This window comes from Schistocerca americana, chromosome 3 (assembly GCF_021461395.2).
Source record: "Schistocerca americana isolate TAMUIC-IGC-003095 chromosome 3, iqSchAmer2.1, whole genome shotgun sequence".
NCBI lineage: Eukaryota > Metazoa > Arthropoda > Insecta > Orthoptera > Acrididae > Schistocerca > Schistocerca americana.
The window spans coordinates 521072228-521091944 of record NC_060121.1 but is presented as its reverse complement, the minus strand read 5'-3'; the positions used below and the strand labels follow the sequence as shown (position 1 = coordinate 521091944).

Below are 19717 nucleotides of genomic sequence, written 5' to 3'. Positions count from 1 at the left end.
CACTTATCTTTTAAAGGAAAAACTCTTGAGACTAATTAATTCATAGTGTGAAGCAAATTGACTTTGTTCTATTGTAAAATAGTTTTCTGGGAAAGTTACTGTGAGCTTACTGTTGGAGATATTTCTATTGTATGTATTTCATGTTTGTTTTATACATATGTGTCCAAGTTCCTTGACCAGCATAGCCTGTGAAGTGTCCAGATTAACTGGTGGCATTGGTGCTTAAACTTGTTACCTTGTATTTGAGCTGATATTCATTTTACACTGCCAGTCTTTTATTTTGTCAAGTAACTCTGTTGTTACATTAAATTGCAATTAAAATTATTTCACTCCTTAAAGGGTGCTCAACCTCTGTTTTCCCAGTCCTTCCACCCCCAGGACAACCAAACAGCTGGCTGTGTATCAGCTTGTTTATTCTGGACCAACACTGATCCTTTACCCCATTATCCCACTCATCTAAGAAACATAGGTATTTAGTAAAGCGAAACATGTTTATTTAGTAAAGCCACCTCACCAGACAATGAGCGTACATGATGATTTTAACATGTTTACTGCCATGAAGCCTTTGGAAGATGCAGTACAGCCTTACATCTGATGCCATGTGCCTGCTGGCAGCCACAAGCTCCAATCTGCTTAGCACAGTGTTTAGGTGATATGTTTGTAACACAGTCACAGTTACAGGGGCATGTTGATGGAATGTATACTGTGGATGAACGTGGCCTGTGATTGCAATCTTGAGTTGGTAAGGTAATATCTGTTTAGCTTTGGCTGTAGTTGCCACTTCTTACAGTTTTACTTGCAAGTCATTCCCATCATCATTACTAACAGAATTATTGTCATTGTCACTGCTATCGCTATCAATTGTGTCCACAAACACATATTTTTTGTCAAAAACCTCTGAAAATGCCACATCATCAACATCAAAATATGCTTTCCCAAGACCCCTGAGTAATTCATCCGTGAAACCAGTCATTTTTCGACACCCCACTGACTAACAGTACAGGATCTATTTGAGCCAAAACCATTTATGCTCTCATTACACAATAAAGTAACTCTCACTGTTCATACAAAAATATAAATTAGCAGTCAAATTTAGAATGGATGTAGAATTATGTTGAAATTTCTTAAGAATCTACATGTATTATAAAAGTGGATGCATGTATGTACATATGTATGTTCCACATGCCCTCTGAAACCAATGGACTAATTTCAGCTGAACTTGGTACATGTAGTACTCACTATCTGAAAAGAAATACTGTGGGGGTCAGAGCTAGCAACCTCCTACTGCAAGGGGGGCGAAGGTGATGGCATGGAGAGAGGAGGAGGGGAGAAAGAGATGGACAGACACAGAGGATGAAGGAGGCAATGGACATAAAGAGCAAATGGTACCAATCTATGAGTGTTGACTTTGTACAGTGAAACAGTCTTTAAACTACCACTTCAACTGAACTCCAAATTCATTCATGAAAGCAGCCATATCTGACAAATATATTAAAATTAAATTCTTCTTTGAAATATACAGGAAATGCCTGCTATGTTGTTCTGTATGCATAAATATTTTTCCTGCTTCCAATTAGTTCTGTTCTTTGAATGGAACTTTTCCTCTGTTAGGCTCAAACTTCCAAATCAAGTCATTTAGCTAGGTTTTTGTAAACAGCTTTCAATCTTAATTGCTTCAAGGGCAATGAAACCCACCGTGACCTTGTTCATGTGCATCAGAATGGCCATCATTAGAATCATCCTGGATAACGTCCTCAAAAGCTTCTGATGGTGCAGGAACAGGAAGACCTGGACCATGTTCCACTTACGAGATGGCAGATTGAATGTTACATTATCAAATTACTTTTTTCTCTTTACCGAGTTGTAAGCAGCAATATCAATAAAACAAAAGTAATGATAACTTAGATGGGAACAAATTTTCTCACCACGGCTTGTTTTTTTAATACATTCTCAATTCTTTAGCAAGAAAACCAAGAATCTTTTATGCTGGAGTGGTTTCTTGGGTACCTCTGTGTCAATGGAACAGCAACTCTGAAAGCTTACCTTTGTTTTTGATTATATTCTAAGATCTTCATGACATATTTAGCAATATCTTATGCAGCACTCTGACTTATACTCATCTCCGTATTTACAACCAAGGTATGAATAGCACACTTTTGCTATGTAATTTGTAATGTTTCTCTGATGCTTGTTAATGAAAAGCTCACAAAAATTTTCACAAATATGACTAGACACTATACTAAACACAATCATTCAAGTGTAGAAAGTGAGGTTACATTGTTATGAAATGAACAGCTGTACATGAACAAGAAGACTTAAAAGAGTGCTTGATAGTAATTATGGTTCATTTACTCTCCAGTACAACTGCCACTGAAATTTCAATTTCATACTATCAACTGAAATGCTATATAACACATACATAATGAAAATTCCTAAAAATATATTTTTTAAATATTGAGTGCTAATTTTAAGAAATGGTTGGTGATACAGCTTTTTGTTATATTGTGATTCAGTACACTAAAAACCACAAGAATAAACCACTTTCATTAAAAAATTTCATTGTTGGCCCATGGAATTGGTGTATTTGCATTTTATATATTTAGTTTACGTGGGCATAGCTTTTGAGATATCCTTTACATCTGGTGACATTACTGAGTTGTCAGCTGAACATTCATTCTCACACATACTTGGAATGAGGAAACTACCTGTCATTAATTCTTCATATTTGAAGTACCACATTTAGGGCACAAAAACTTTTACACCTGTCAGTTACCTTTAATGCCGTCAACCTATGTATCTCTGAGTAACCTTCCTGGCAAACATGGACAGCAAACCACTAAAACCAATGCCAAAAGCCCAAACTGTAATGGCAAGTGCAATCAATACAACATATGCAAGTTTCACTGTGATATAAAGTGTGGGTATTTTTCTTTTACCTGGCACTCTTTTCACACAGTTAACTGATTTATCAAGCATAAATGGTATTTCAATAGCAAGTGCCAAAACTGACTTATCCACTTGCAGAAAATGTCTGCAAAAAATTTACAGTTCTTATTGCCCAATTAAAACACTAGTGACATACCTGAGACACGATGGCTGAAGCAAGGCACAATTAACAGTTACATCCACATGCCATCAGATACGAATACAATTCAAAGATTTTGTGGGAAGGACAAGGAGACAACATATCAAAAATCATTATTCACGTTAATTTGCCTTTACTGCACATGAGTATCACAGATCTTTAGGCCAGAATAGTGAAAAACTTAATGAATTTTAACAGTATGAGGTATCATATAGACAAACTATATGTATATGTATAGAATATATATTTATAAATGTAACATTTTCACTCTGATTTCATGGCAAGTCTTTCAATTAAGTTGTGCAAGTCAGTGTTGTAACACGCCTGAGGATAACATGTCTGAGGATGAGTAAATTATTTCACAAATGAACACCACCAGTAATTTTTTTAAATATTTTCTATACACAGGAACACACACATTTGGCTCCTAAGCAACAAGCACACTAGAAAAACCAAAATCATGTTTTGACAACAAACAATCAACATAATAAATAAAAATAGCAGCAGAATATTTTTGTTTAAAATGTCCACTGCCTTTGCACGAGATCTTTATGATAACATTTACACAACTTCTTCACTTTTTCAATTTTTTTTTCTGTTTTGAACTCATGAGAATGTCTAGTACTTGCAGTAGCAACACTAAATTAAAACAAAGTGATTTAGCAATCATACAGGCAAGTAATAATAAATTATGTAGCACACAATGACTGTACAACACACACATTCTTATCAAATTGTTCTGCTCATAAAATCACTGCACAAAAATAAACATTTAAAAATTGTTCAGGAACTTGTTTTGAAATAAAAAAAGTTTCAAAATCAATGCATTCAATCTTAACTGTATTCACAAAAATAGAATATATAAATTTCTTTTAAGATACAACTCAATGTTGTAACTGTGAAATTAAGCACAGCACCAAAGTGTCTCTTGAGCCACAGATGACTCGGAAAGCTAATATTTGTGGTCCCATGGAACCTCACAGCCTGAGAATGTGTAAAAAATAAGTTTTTTGAAACTAGCTTTTCAACCAACAGCTGTTAAACTGTTCTGTGTCACGTGTTTAGGTCTGAAATCTGCATTCCTGTAACAGAATTGCTTGAGTTAGAGCAAAAAATTCAACAAAATGCAATAGAATTAAGCAAACAAAACATTCATCTGAATAAGTTAGAGCAAAAAATTTAACAAAATACAGTATCATTCAGTGAACAAATCATTCTTATGAATGATCAAAAGTACACTACAAATTCTGAAAATGATGAACCCTCTGTGAATAAAAACTAAGTAGAACAAATAGTATATACTAATTTTCAGTATACTGTCCTCTGCCATGAGTAACCTAGCACAATAATGGATAACTTAAATTGTCACATCACATTAAAAACTTTAATTCCATAATAACATACGCTCATCATGACATATTTCTTGACCCGTTCCAATTTTTTGGATTCAAAAACGATAGAATAATTCACACAAGTTTAAGTCTCCTCCATTTGAATTTACCATTATAGTTTTTAATTTTGTGAAGAAGAAACAGAGACTAAAGTTAGTAATTAATTTGAAGGAGGACATTGTCCCACCAGGCTGTATATTGTATTACTTTATTCTCACTACTGGTTTTGGGTAAGGCCTGTTCTCAACTGCAACAATACCAACAGATGTGGATACATTGTCCTTGTCTTATCACTCAGGCGCTAAGCGAATTTGTACGTCATTGTAATCAACACTGCTCATCTTGAAATGTATAGCTACAAAGTGCACTTAAACACACTTCCTCATGGAACTGACACATGATTTTTTGAAGATACGAGGATGATGTATCTACATCTATGCCAAAAGATTCACTTGCCAATGGGCTGTGCCCCTAACTGGTTGTGCAAGATAAAGTAATTTAATATACAGCATGGTGGAACAATTTATTCTTCAAATTCATTGAGACTGTGATGCTCATTGAGATGAAAATGATCAATAATTTATTGTTGCCACAATTTCTTGGCAAGCTTTTGATTACACTCTCCCCTCTAATTTGATATTAATCTACCACAAAAATAAAATAACAGACAAAACAACACAAGGTGAGGAGCTGACACATCACATGAAGACTGAAAAATCCCCAGCTTTTGCTGTCCACAATTTCTGCCTTAAAGAGACCAGGAAGGTAGAGAGATAGGGTGACAATTATTGAACTACATGGAGAGAAAAAAAAAAAAGGAGGGCAAGTAACTTAGTTACAAACTACAGATATTCGGATTTAGGTTACGATATATTCGCTATGACTGCCACCATTGGCAGTGATGTGGTGTAGACGAATAACTAAATTCTGCATGACCCGCTGAAGTGTCAACATTGATGCTGTTGATGACCTCTTGAATGGCTGTTTTCAGTTCAGCAATGGTTTTGGGGTTATTGCTGTACACTTTGTCTTTAATATAGCCCCACAAAAAGGAGTCGCATGTGTTCAGATGTGGAGAATATGGCAGCCAATCGAGGTCCTTGCAAATGGAAGACTTATGGCTAGAACATTTTAGACAACTAGTGACTTCTACCGATTCAGAACTAAGGAGTGTGTATGCCAAAAATAGTTTGCCCAATAATAAGTCACTTACAGTTACATGATATGCTGTGAGCCACCCAGCAATGAATTGCGGAGGGTACTTCTGGTACCCCTAACTGATCTCTCTCTTCCCTGTTCCACTTGCGAATGCATGTTGGAAAAATGAATGTCTGTATGCCTATACAGAGGTTCTAATTTCTCAAATTTTCTCATGGTCATTTTGCAAGATGTATGTGGGAGGAAGTAATACATTGTCTGACTCTTCCCAGAAAGTTATTCTTCTTCTACTGACTAGGGTTTCCCCTGTTTGTCTGCCTCTTTCTGTGAATGTACTGGACCAACTGCTGTCCCATCTACTGGGTGGTCACCCAGGTAGACGTTTCCCTTGCGGTTGCCCATGTTTACAAATTTTAGCTAGTCTTGAGGAGTCTATCCTTTCCACACGGTCCCTCCAGTTTCCTTTTCTTGTCTTCATCCATTTGTTTATATTTTGTATTCCACACTTCTCACTTATCAACATGCTTGTTCTTTTTTTTATGTTAGCTTTAGTTTTATATTTATCATTTTTGCCCTAGTTTCCCCTGCATATACCAAAACAGGACACACCACTGTTTTATGCATTTTTTTATTTTCTCCTCAGTTGTCATAAATTTGTTTCTCCATACAGTACTTTATTACCATAGTCTTTGTGTTTTTTTAATGAGATTTCCATCTTATATTGGTTAGCTGTTTTATTAAATTGGTGAAGTAACCTTTGTAAACTGTCCTCATTATTTGCTATCAATACAGCATAACATATAATATTTATTTCTCATTTTATTGGCTATCTTTCTTACATCATCTATGGTGTGGGCATTATTAAGTTGAACAGGAGTGGGCTTAGTGAGTCTTCTTGTCTAATTGCTTATCCAGTATAATCTCTTGTTTCATTACCTGTACATATACCTTCTGTGATTTTCACTGATTTCATTGGTGCTCTCTTGTCAATTAAGATTTAAATTATATCTTTTTTATAATCCTATCAAAGGCCTTTGACAAGTCAATGAACCATACGTAGGCTGTGTTGTTGAACTGTATCAATTTCTCCACAATATGCCTTAAAGTGAAAATAGCACCGGCTGTGCTCTGCTTTTTCCTGAATCCTTGCTGTTCATCTGCTATTTCTATATAATTCTGCCTTCTGTCTCTGATCACCGATTTTAACAGTTTTAAGGCAGTATCAAGCAGGCAATTCCCTGGTAATTATCTAATACAGTATAGTCCCACTTTTATGTTCCCAGAATTAATGTTTTCCCACCATTTACAGCATTTTTTATCATTCCCATCAAATTTCCTACACCCTCAATGTTAATTTACACCCAATTTTGCATCAACATATTTACAACTTTCCTGCAATTTACGCATTATGAAAAAATAGTCGTTGAGAAAAAAAATGACGCTGGCATGATGTTGGCCATCCAGTAGCGATTTCAAATATTACATGGTTAAGTTTCTCGACACAAGAGCACTCTACTCAGCGGATTTGGACCGATAAACTTGTAAAAGTTGGAACAATTCATGCCGTATCTTCCGCTGCCAAGCACTACTTGGCGTGATGGCTGATGGGAGTAACTAGATTTGTTTGAATAAAGGTATCATGACCATTCACAACCATTTCCAAACACTCTACCTCACAAATGCACTTTTGCGATTGTTGTGATCATCATTACACCTTTGTTGAACCATATTTAGCAAGTTTCAGCGTTTGGCCTCTTTTAATGCTAGTTGGCACATTCACTTTGCATTGCTAAAATGTTTTTAGTTTAAACACAATGCTGGTTACATATTTTTTTCATGTTGGCAAAAACGTGTTTTGAGAATTTATTCTTATTGTCAGGAACAGTATTTTTCTATTATTTTTTGTAATGTTACACAAACAGTGTGAGCGATAGTTTGCGTTTGTTCGGTTTTCTACATAACTGAAGAGGTACAGTACCTGATGACCTGAAAAAGATGACTGCAGTGCATGAGAGGCAGAATAACATATATTCAAACACCACACAAAATACTTACATACATATTTGCACTTGACAACGAGAGAAAATTCTCAAAACACGTCATTAAGCATGAAAAAATACGTAGCTAGTGCAGTATTTCATTATTTAAATAATGAATGACAGCTGCAGGCTTTCCAAAAACATCCATTCCAGTTACATCAGTGGTTGTTATTAGATAATAAACCTTTATTAGGTAATAGAAAAGTTCCTGACAAGTCTTTTGATGCCCGTTTGTACAGATATCATACATAAAGTGCAAAAAGAAGAAGTGATGATGATTATGATGATGAAAAAGGAAAAGACATACAGGTGTGAACAATACTAGGAGAAGGATAGACTGATACTCACTGTAAAGATGACCTGTTGAGATGCAGACAGGCACAAGAAAAATTGTGCTACATATACAGCTTTTGGCCAAAGCCTTCTTCATCAAAGAAAAATTAAACACACACAAATTTAATGGGTGATCTTTACGATGAGCAGCATTTTATCGTTTTCCTAATGTTGTTGATATTCCAACCTGGAGTTTCCACTGTTTGATACACAGATGGGAGTTAGTAGTTCCTACCCACCACCTTTTACACATTACAACAATAAAAATTCTTTTACAGAATACAAAGAGTTGTAGAGGAAAACTTCCTGAGTTTGTTTTCAAATTTTACTTTGCTGTCTGTCAGACATTTTATATCACTGCTTAAGTGAACAGAAATTTTTGTTCCAGCATTGTGCACCTCCTTTTTGTGCTAAAGACAACATTAAAGTGGAGTAAAGCATGGCACTTTTCCTTCTGGTATTTTAGTTATGTGCATCAATGTTCCTTTTGAACTGTAGTGAATTATTTACAACAAACTTCATCATGGAATAAACATACTGTGAAGCAGTAGTCAGCTTGTGATGCCATGCAACTGGCTGGCACACATACATTCACTTCACTACCATAGTTACTTCTACACCTATAAATACATACTTCGCAAGTCACCAAATGCTGCATGGTGGAGGGTACCTTGTACCATTATCAGTCATTTCCATTCCTGTTCCACTTGCAAACAGAGCGAGGGAAAACAAGTTTCTGTATGCCTCTGTACATGCCCTTTTTCTCTTATCTTCATGATTCTTATATGAAATGTTCGTTGCCAGCAGTAAAATCATTCTGCAGTCAACTTTAAATGCCAGTTCTCCAAATTTTCTCATTAATGTTTCACTAAAAGAAAGTTGTCTACCCTCCAGGAAGGGCCAGTTCAAGAATGTTTATCCTGCACAATCAACGTATCTTATGGCACTTTCTCCCCCACTTTTCCCTCATACTCTTTTACCCATGTCCGTATTTGCTAATTGTGATACGCACTGTATACAAATCTTGGGCTTGGCCACTCCTGGTGCCCCTCTTAGCTTGGCGCGCTAAGTAGCCCCTATTAATTGTTATCAGTCCTGTATATAAATCACAATGTTGTGGTGCCTCTCTCAGCTTGGCACTGCAAGCAGCTACTTGCGTCACTTGTGCCTTTAACTGGCCCTGTCGCCAGGGATTCCCACTGGAATTCGTCAAGCATCTCTGTAAAACCCATGTGTTGATTGAACCTAACAGAACAAATTTAGTAGCCCACCTCTGAATATCTTTGACATGTTTCTTTAATCTGATCTGGTACAGACCCGTAACATTCAAGAAGTACTCTAGAATGGGTTGCACTAGTGTACAATATGTGGTCTCCTTAAGAAATGAACCATACTTTCCTAAAAATCTCCCAATAAACCTAAGTCAACCATTCACCTCTCCTGCTACTGTCCTTATCTGCTTGTTCCATTTCATACTGCTTTGCAACAGTGTGCAGAGGATGGTGGCATGACCACCTCTGCCAACTCTACACCATCTCCAGGGCTCAAAACTGACTTGTGTACTCTTTCACGGGGACACCAATATTTTGTGCAATGAACTTATTGTGCTGAAACTTTGTATTTCATTAAGCTCATTCCTTTAAAAACCAGAAAACATTTGAAACCATTGGTTTCTCTGACAAAACAACAAAACTTTTCCATTAAATAAAATGACTGGTCTACTTGGAAGGAAGATCAGTGTTGCCAACCTGTCACTAAATTATAGTCTGTTGCTGTCAATATTTAATCGGATATGGCAAGTAACTACTCCAACTCTTTACATTTATTACAAACATATAAATTTTATCTTCAGAGCTAGTTGCTTGTAAATGCATTAAATCATCTGCAGATTTTGATATTCTTGTCCAGTTCCAACAAATTCTTCGTACCTCAAACACATTTCTCTTTAAGTAGCACATTAGCATGCCTTTCCTCTGATACACACCATTTTCTTCTCCCAAAATCATTGTGCATTATTGTTTTGCTGAGAATTTCTGATTTCTGAGGAAATTCTATCTCATGCTGCTCATGGTTATAAAAATGTGAATCTTCATATTCTCTTCCTGCTGACTACTTTGCTTGATGAGCAATAATGAACAACAGAAATTGACAGGAACCAAACAATATAATACTTTTATCACCAATATGTTACAGAAAGCATTTGTTTCTTCGACAGTCCACTAAAAAGTGTGTTAAAAATATTTGTTAAATAAAATGATCCTACTCGAACATCATCTTTTGAAATTTGCAATATATAAATTTTGTATGCAATATATGTCAGTCATTATGGAATATTATCTTCAAAATAAAAATACGCATCTGAATAGCTGAATTATTTCTTTGATTGCATGAATGCAAAATAAATATCACACTGGCAGCACAATAATGCTATTCACCTGTCATGCATTCAATGAATACAATCATCTGCAAAAGTGTTTAAGAAGAAAACTGAAATCAATTAAACTAAACACACACACACACACACACACACACACACACACAAGCACACGAGTGTGCTCGCAGAGAGAGGGAGAGTCAATTACAGCCTCCATTTGAATGAACTATTTCATTTTGAATATAATTATTTTACGTAAGTTGAAAAGGAAACAGTTTCATTTCAAGTTTGGCTCAAAAGAACTTTGCTGCAGTTAGATTGCAAACTTGAATAAAATTCACTGAAATGCAGAAGCGTTGAAAGGCACAGAACTTGCCAGCTTTTGGAGTAATCCGTGTTTTGAGTTAGAGTACAAATACATACAGAAAACACACACATACACATGCCTATGTCCCTATAAGGCACTGGCTGGACATACAGGGTGTTTATAAATGAATATCGGGGTTTTAACGATTTATAATATTTATTACATTAAACTTACAGTTATAAATGATGTGTCAAATGAAAGAGCAACTCAAACAGTTTTACCAAGAACCTTATAAATGTTCAATGTGAGTACCATTTGTCACACAGCACACGTCAAGTCTATAGCAGAGTCCTTCCCAAACATTGATAAGTGCATCTTCAGTGAATGTAGCAACAGCTGCTTCAATCCAGTTTCTTAATTCAGGGGGGTCTGCTGGTAGCGGAGGCATGTACAAAGGATCCTTTATGAAGCCCCAAGGGAAAAAAATCGCATGGCATGAGTTCGGGTGAACGTGGAGGCCATGCAAAGCAAGCCCTGTCATTGGGCCCATTGCGGCCTAGTCAGCGCTTGGGTACAGTGAAGTTCAATGGCTCTTCCCAGAGTTGGAAGAAGATGAGCCAGAGAACTTCATTTTCCAGCAAGATGGTGTGCCACCTCACTGGTATAGCAAAGTATGCAATCGGTTTAACTTCATTGTACCAAAGTGCTGGCTAGACCACAATGGGCCCAATGACAGGGCTTGCTTTGCATGGCCTCCACGTTCACCCGACCTAACGCCATGCGATTTTTTCCTTTGCGGCTTCATCAAGGATCGTGTGTACGTGCCCCTGCTACCAGCAGACCTCCCTAAATTAAGAAACCAGATTGAAGCAGCTGTTGCTACAATCACTGAACACACACTTATCAACGATTGGGAAGAACTCTGCTATGGACTTTATGTGTGCCGTGTGACAAATGGTGCTCACATTGAACATTTATAAGGTTCTTGGTAAAACTGTTTGAGTTGCTCTTTCATTTGACATATCATTTATAACTGTAAGTTTAATGTAATAAATATTATAAAGCATTAAAACGCTGATATTCATTTATAAATACCCTGCATAATGCTGCAGCTGCGGTCTGGAAGGTGGACTAGGTTGAGTGGATTGTGTTGGGTGAAGTGGGTAGAGTGAAAGAGATGCAGGAGACAGAAAGAGGGGTTGAGGTAAGCAGTTAAGAGGTTCAGAGGGAGGCAGTCAGTTTGACAGCTTGGAATGCGAGAGGGAGGGATGGCAGGTGGATGGGCCAGGCATGTTATGTACAGTTGTTGGAGACCATGGTGACATGGTCACATGAATTGGTGTGAGCTGACAGGACAGAAGATGGGAGGGTGTGTGGACAATGGGTTGCTGGAGATTGAGGCCACAATGATTACAAGAGCGAAGGATGTGCTGCAAAGATAACTACCATTTGCATACTTCAGATAAGCTGGTGGTGGAAGGAAGGAGCTATATGGCTCGGGTTGTGAAGCAATCATTTTGAGCACGTTACGCTCAGCTGCATGTTGGGCCACAGGGTGGTCCACTTTGCTCTTGGCCACAGTTTGGTGGTGGCCATTCATCCTGGTGGACAGCTGGTTGGTAGCCATAGTGACTTAAGAAAGTGTGCAGTGTTTGCAGCAGAATTTGTATGTGGCATGGCTGCTTTCACAGGTGGCCTGGCCCTTGATGGGGTAGTATAGTCCTGTGACAGAACTGGAGTAGGAAGTACTACCAAGTTTTCCTTTTGTGCAAGCTTGCTTTAGTTTTATACCCAGAACTTCTGCATTTTAGTTAGCATTACATTCTGCCTCAACTTTTCTACAAATTTTAATATAAACATGTTTCTTCATTTCCATTCATTGAAATTACCATTACTATCATAAATAATCCATACATTTTTTAGTCAATTCTTAAGAAAAATAAAATAATTAATGCAGATTTTAGTAACTGTAAATAATAATGGTTGTAATTTATGTTCTATTCATGGAAGAGTATGTGATACATTAGAAGTTGCCTTATACGATAATGAGAAACAAGGACAGACATGTTAAGCACAACCAGACATTTGTCGACAAATGTCAGAGCGCTTTCCACAGACAGCTGACTGACACTACAGTACCTTGAACGTCTACCTTCCTCATCACTTCTACAATTATAAAATTACAATATTTACAGGCAGAGCAGTTGCAGTTGCAAATCAGAAAAAGGATTATTTTTAAAAAGCTTACAAAACTTTAGTAACAAATGTAATTTTTTTGGTCATGTAAAATAGGGAAATCATGCTTATCTCTTAACGGAATCATAACTGTGACTATAAGAACATACCAATAAATTAACATTCAGCTACAAGAAGCTCTAGTTGAGGTCTTTGCTTTTCTTCTTCTTCTTCTTCTTTAGTCCCAACAATAATGACAGAAGCACCACTTATGCATTACAATGACAAAGCTGATGGTATTACACAAAAAACACCAATATGGCATTTGTCAAAGCAGCAACACTTGAACTGACGTGATTCTTCATATAAAACAGAAACTACAATCCCATCTCTATCTACTCATAATTGTTATTTCAAAACCTCTACTCAATGTTTTGCCAATGTACAAGTTAAGATTCATGATAAATAATTAAATCTTTGCTTTGAGATGTACAAACGATGTTTACTGTTGTGTGTAACACTGAGGAAAATGATTTGATTTGACTCGCTTTTATTAGTTTGATGAGTCAAGGGTCCACAGCTTTTATAAAAATTTTAATGTGATAAATACCCCCCCCCCCCCATGAACCATGGACCTTGCCGTTGGTGGGGAGGCTTGCGTGCCTCAGCGATACAGATAGCCGTACCGTAGGTGCAACCACAACGGAGGGGTATCTGTTGAGAGGCCAGACAAACGTGTGGTTCCTGAAGAGGGGCAGCAGCCTTTTCAGTAGTTGCAAGGGCAACAGTCTGGATGATTGACTGGTCTGGCCTTGTAACAATAACCAAAACGGCCTTGCTGTGCTGGTACTGCGAATGGCTGAAAGCAAGGGGAAACTACAGCCGTAATTTTTCCCGAGGACATGCAGCTTTACTGTATGATTAAATGATGATGGCGTCCTCTTGGGTAAAATATTCCGGAGGTAAAATAGTCCCCCATTCGGATCTCCAGGCGGGGACTACTCAAGAGGATGTCGTTATCAGGAGAAAGAAAACTGGCGTTCTACGGATCGGAGCGTGGAATGTCAGATCCCTTAATCGGGCAGGTAGGTTAGAAAATTTAAAAAGGGAAATGGATAGGTTGAAGTTAGATATAGTGGGAATTAGTGAAGTTCGGTGGCAGGAGGAACAAGACTTCTGGTCAGGTGACTACAGGGTTATAAACACAAAATCAAATAGGGGTAATGCAGGAGTAGGTTTAATAATGAATAAAAAAATAGGAATGCGGGTAAGCTACTACAAACAGCATAGTGAACGCATTATTGTGGCCAAGATAGATATGAAGCCCACACCTACTACAGTAGTACAAGTTTATATGCCAACTAGCTCTGCAGATGACGAAGAAATTGAAGAAATGTATGATGAAATAAAAGAAATTATTCAGATTGTGAAGGGAGACGAAAATTTAATAGTCATGGGTGACTGGAATTCGAGTGTAGGAAAAGGGAGAGAAGGAAACATAGTAGGTGAATATGGATTGGGGGACAGAAATGAAAGAGGAAGCCGCCTTGTAGAATTTTGCACAGAGCACAACATAATCATAACTAACACTTGGTTTAAGAATCATGAAAGAAGGTTGTATACATGGAAGAACCCTGGAGATACTAAAAGGTATCAGATAGATTATATAATGGTAAGACAGAGATTTAGGAACCAGGTTTTAAATTGTAAGACATTTCCAGGGGCAGATGTGGACTCTGACCACAATCTATTGGTTATGACCTGTAGATTAAAACTGAAGAAACTGCAAAAAGGTGGGAATTTAAGGAGATGGGACCTGGATAAACTAAAAGAACCAGAGGTTGTACAGAGATTCAGGGAGAGCATAAGGGAGCAATTGACAGGAATGGGGGAAATAAATACAGTAGAAGAAGAATGGGTAGCTTTGAGGGATGAAGTAGTGAAGGCAGCAGAGGATCAAGTAGGTAAAAAGACGAGGGCTAGTAGAAATCCTTGGGTTACAGAAGAAATACTGAACTTAATTGATGAAAGGAGAAAATATAAAAATGCAGTAAGTGAAACAGGCAAAAAGGAATACAAACGTCTCAAAAATGAGATCGACAGGAAGTGCAAAATGGCTAAGCAGGGATGGCTAGCGGACAAATGTAAGGATGTAGAGGCCTATCTCGCTAGGGGTAAGATAGATACCGCCTACAGGAAAATTAAAGAGACCTTTGGAGATAAGAGAACGACTTGTATGAATATCAAGAGCTCAGATGGAAACCCAGTTCTAAGCAAAGAAGGGAAAGCAGAAAGGTGGAAGGAGTATATAGAGGGTCTATACAAGGGCGATGTACTTGAGGACAATATTATGGAAATGGAAGAGGATGTAGATGAAGATGAAATGGGAGATATGATACTGCGTGAAGAGTTTGACAGAGCACTGAAAGACCTGAGTCGAAACAAGGCCCCCGGAGTAGACAATATTCCATTGGAACTACTGACGGCCATGGGAGAGCCAGTCCTGACAAAACTCTACCATCTGGTGAGCAAGATGTATGAAACAGGCGAAATACCCTCAGACTTCAAGAAGAATATAATAATTCCAATCCCAAAGAAAGCAGGTGTTGACAGATGTGAAAATTACCGAACTATCAGCTTAATAAGTCACAGCTGCAAAATACTAACACGAATTCTTTACAGACGAATGGAAAAACTAATAGAAGCCAACCTCGGGGAAGATCAGTTTGGATTCCGTAGAAACACTGGAACACGTGAGGCAATACTGACCTTACGACTTATCTTAGAAGAAAGATTAAGGAAAGGCAAACCTACGTTTCTAGCATTTGTAGACTTAGAGAAAGCTTTTGACAATGTTGACTGGGATACTCTCTTTCAAATTCTGAAGGTGGCAGGGGTAAAATACAGGGAGCGAAAGGCTATTTACAATTTGTACAGAAACCAGATGGCAGTTATAAGAGTCGAGGGACATGAAAGGGAAGCAGTGGTTGGGAAGGGAGTAAGACAGGGTTGTAGCCTCTCCCCGATGTTGTTCAATCTGTATATTGAGCAAGCAGTAAAGGAAACAAAAGAAAAATTAGGAGTAGGTATTAAAATTCACGGAGAAGAAATAAAAACTTTGAGGTTCGCCGATGACATTGTAATTCTGTCAGAGACAGCAAAGGACTTGGAAGAGCAATTGAATGGAATGGACAGTGTCTTGAAAGGAGGATGTAAGATGAACATCAACAAAAGCAAAACAAGGATAATGGAATGTAGTCTAATTAAGTCGGGTGATGCTGAGGGAATTAGATTAGGAAATGAGGCACTTAAAGTAGTAAAGGAGTTTTGCTATTTGGGGAGCAAAATAACTGATGATGGTCGAAGTAGAGAGGATATAAAATGTAGGCTGGCAATGGCAAGGAAAGCGTTTCTAAAGAAGAGAAATTTGTTAACATCCAGTATTGATTTAAGTGTCAGGAAGTCATTTCTGAAAGTATTCGTATGGAGTGTAGCCATGTATGGAAGTGAAACATGGACGATAAATAGTTTGGACAAGAAGAGAATAGAAGCTTTCGAAATGTGGTGCTACAGAAGAATGCTGAAGATTAGATGGGTAGATCACGTAACTAATGAGGAAGTATTGAATAGGATTGGGGAGAAGAGAAGTTTGTGGCACAACTTGACCAGAAGAAGGGATCGGTTGGTAGGACATGTTCTGAGGCATCAAGGGATCACCAATTTAGTATTGGAGGGCAGCGTGGAGGGTAAAAATCGTAGAGGGAGACCAAGAGATGAATACACTAAGCAGATTCAGAAGGATGTAGGTTGCAGTAGGTACTGGGAGATGAAAAAGCTTGCACAGGATAGAGTAGCATGGAGAGCTGCATCAAACCAGTCTCAGGACTGAAGACCACAACAAATACTGTTGATGGCTATCAATGTATTTATTAGCTGCAATGGCAATTTTTATGATTTGTCATTTTCAACCATACATATCAAATCTATGTTTATCTGCCTTCCAATGCTTGCATTTGAGATCAGAATGTCAAATGACACAATATAAATAACATACTTACAATGTGTATTTTTTTTTCTTTTTTTACAGTATGTCTCTTACAACATTAAATAGGATCTTAATGATTTTGTTTCCTTGCAATATGTTCTTGAGCACCAAAGCATTTAAAAATGACCAGCTGTTGACACTGCAGTCGTAAGTACTAAACATTTAGAGTCCTAAGCAATAAGTATTAGATTCACAAAATTCTCTTTCGTTAACTACAAATGAATTCTAAAGCCAGCAAAATTAGACAACAGCAACTCATTTATAAGCCAGCAAAACCAATGAAACCCATAAATAATTCAAAATTTTGTCAACACAGCAAAAGATAAAATAAAGGAAAGCAAGTGACGATCACTATCACACAGTAAGTGCATACCACTACAACTGTAATTTTGAAAGAACGATTATCACATACTCATTACCACACTGCAAATTACTGCTCAACCTGTAAATTATGACAGCAGTCAGCTGTCTGAGGTTACCTGAAGATGGATGATGTGGAAGTAGACCGTGACCATGACACAAGGAATCCCTCACCTCGCCGTGCAGCGACTTTGTGATCCAAGACAGCACGTACGACATCTTTAGGAAACAGTGTTGTCTCCACAACCCGCCAAACAAACCTGAAAGAGTAAAACGAGATTGAGGCAACTTTTTTTAAAATAATATTCTGAAATATCACTGTTGCAAATGTCATTGTCAGTGGCTGCCCTAAGAAAAATATCTAAACTAAAAACTGATCACATGAAATAATAAAAAATGAGGATATAATGCTTAAACAGAAACACATAATGAACTCTTCAACAAACTTAAATAAGATAAAGCAAAGCTACTGTATAGATAATGAAATATTCCACAAAATGCAATTAAAGCATTTTATCAATCTCTCCCTTGTTTCTTCATTGTCATTGTTTACCTGGGTAGAAGCGCCATAACAGTTGAAAGGAAGACTGATGCCCAGTATATGCTGGAACCAATTGTCTGTTGGATGACCCAATAATTACTTGGTAGTCCAAAGCATTGCAGACAGACTGTGTTATATACAAGTGAAAAAACATAGAAGGCAGTGATTGACAACAGGATAGATGCAAGATGGATCACAGTCTGGAAATAAACAAAAGCCAATATCAGAAAGATATTATCCAGTAAGTAATTAGTGCACATCGCTCTGGTTTTAAGTAACTGATAATCAAAAACAAATTTGTATTTTTGTTTTTCCATATATGTCCGAAAGAACAGACACCAGGATAATGGGCAAGGGACACTACATCTGTAATATGTGGATAATTTGAGAATTTTGGTCTGACGGGAGATGTGCTACGGTAGTCTGTGCAGTTGCAATGACCTCTGTGTCTGGATGGGTCAGTGGTAAGAGCATCTGTCTTAGTAAGCAGAAGACCCAGGCTCAAATCCTGGTCTTGTATAAATTTTCGAATTTCCTCACTGATTTCAATCAACGCCTATTTGCAGCCTAGGTCTGTAATTCCTGTGTGTAAAAATTAGTATTACTTAGCATAATACACAACTAAATTGTGTTGGAATAATTAAGGAGAAAGAAGGGGAAGGATTCTCTCTCTCTCTCTCTCTCTCTCTCTCTCTCTCTCTCTCTCTCTCTCTCTCTCTCTCTCTCTCTGTGTGTGTGTGTGTGTGTGTGTGTGTGTGTGTGTGTGTGTGAGAGAGAGAGAGAGAGAGAGAGAGAGAGAGAGAGAGAGAGAGAGAGAGATGGGGATCACTGAAGAGCCACACTTTACCGTTACCATTAACCACTATGATTGATTCGATGTATCACACACAAAATACAATCTGATGAAATGTTATGAGAAGAATTTTACATCTACTTACCCAAGATCTGGTTTCAATAGCTACATGGCACAGCATCACAAACATACAAGAGGTAGTCACAGTAGTGCCGAACTCCCAGATACCAACTTCTGTGTTATGGTAAGCCTGAAAATTTATCATACAGGGTATTAATGAATGATGCAAAGGTGAAAGGAGAAGATAAGGTATATCCAAGGAACGCCTCATGAAAGAGAAACAGTAAACATAAACCTAATCTGTGAAAAGTAATGTGAATTCTAAAACAAACTTTTGAAATTTATAGTTATGCTAGTTATCAAGAATTTAAATGTAATATAGTACAGGCTACAATAAGAGAAACAGAACTGTAAGTGAAAGAGGCAAAGATAAAAACTGGAAATGACTAACACTGGAACAGAATACGTTATGAATCGAAATGAAACTCGCTATTGGAACACAAATGTGTTCTGGGCCATAACTGAGATTCAGATCTTCACATTTTGTAGAAAGTTACCTGATTCACCTGAACATCAATTACTAACTTAAAGCTTAATCTATCAATGCCTTCCTTCCACTTAGGGATTTGTTCCTGAATGAAATTTTCATAGTGAACTGTTTTGTGTACCAATAACAGTTTCCAGGTAAATTAAAACTATGAGTCAAAACAGCAAAGGAAACTGGTCTTCTGAAGCCTTGAACCAATCCACAAGGCACATGTCAAGTCCCACTGTTGGTCAACTGTTCTCCATGATAAAAATTTGAGTTCAAGACCTGCTAATAGCTCATGTTACCCTTCCAGTAATATTTCTCTTCCTGGATCCAGCCTCGTTACATACACAAACAGTAGACTGTGCCACAACCTGCTGACTCTCACTGAAGATGCTCAACTGAGTAAATACTGACAAACACTCTCGTAACTTTATTAGTGTGCTCTACTGTGCAAATTTAGTAATTTCAGACATCATTTAGAAATCAGCATTCTGATTCTCAACACATTCTAGCACCAGTTGTCT

The 19717-nt window shown here is 37.5% G+C and overlaps 1 protein-coding gene across 3 annotated transcripts in view; it reads right to left on the bottom strand.

Moving 5' to 3' along the window:
* Positions 1-3201: 3201 nt before the first annotated feature.
* The window catches only part of LOC124605534 (phospholipid-transporting ATPase VA), a 354547-nt gene continuing 338031 nt past the window's right edge, over positions 3202-19717 (bottom strand). For 2 of the 3 annotated variants that reach the window (XM_047137281.1, XM_047137284.1), the window contains 4 exons: positions 18747-18851; positions 17821-18008; positions 17387-17527; positions 3202-4167 (listed from right to left, as the gene is read on the bottom strand). In XM_047137281.1, coding sequence (XP_046993237.1) covers positions 4110-4167; positions 17387-17527; positions 17821-18008; positions 18747-18851 — 492 coding nt within the window. In that variant the 3' untranslated portion in view covers positions 3202-4109. The remainder of the gene's footprint in view (positions 4168-17386; positions 17528-17820; positions 18009-18746; positions 18852-19717) is intronic. The other variant, XM_047137282.1, reaches the window with a different exon arrangement.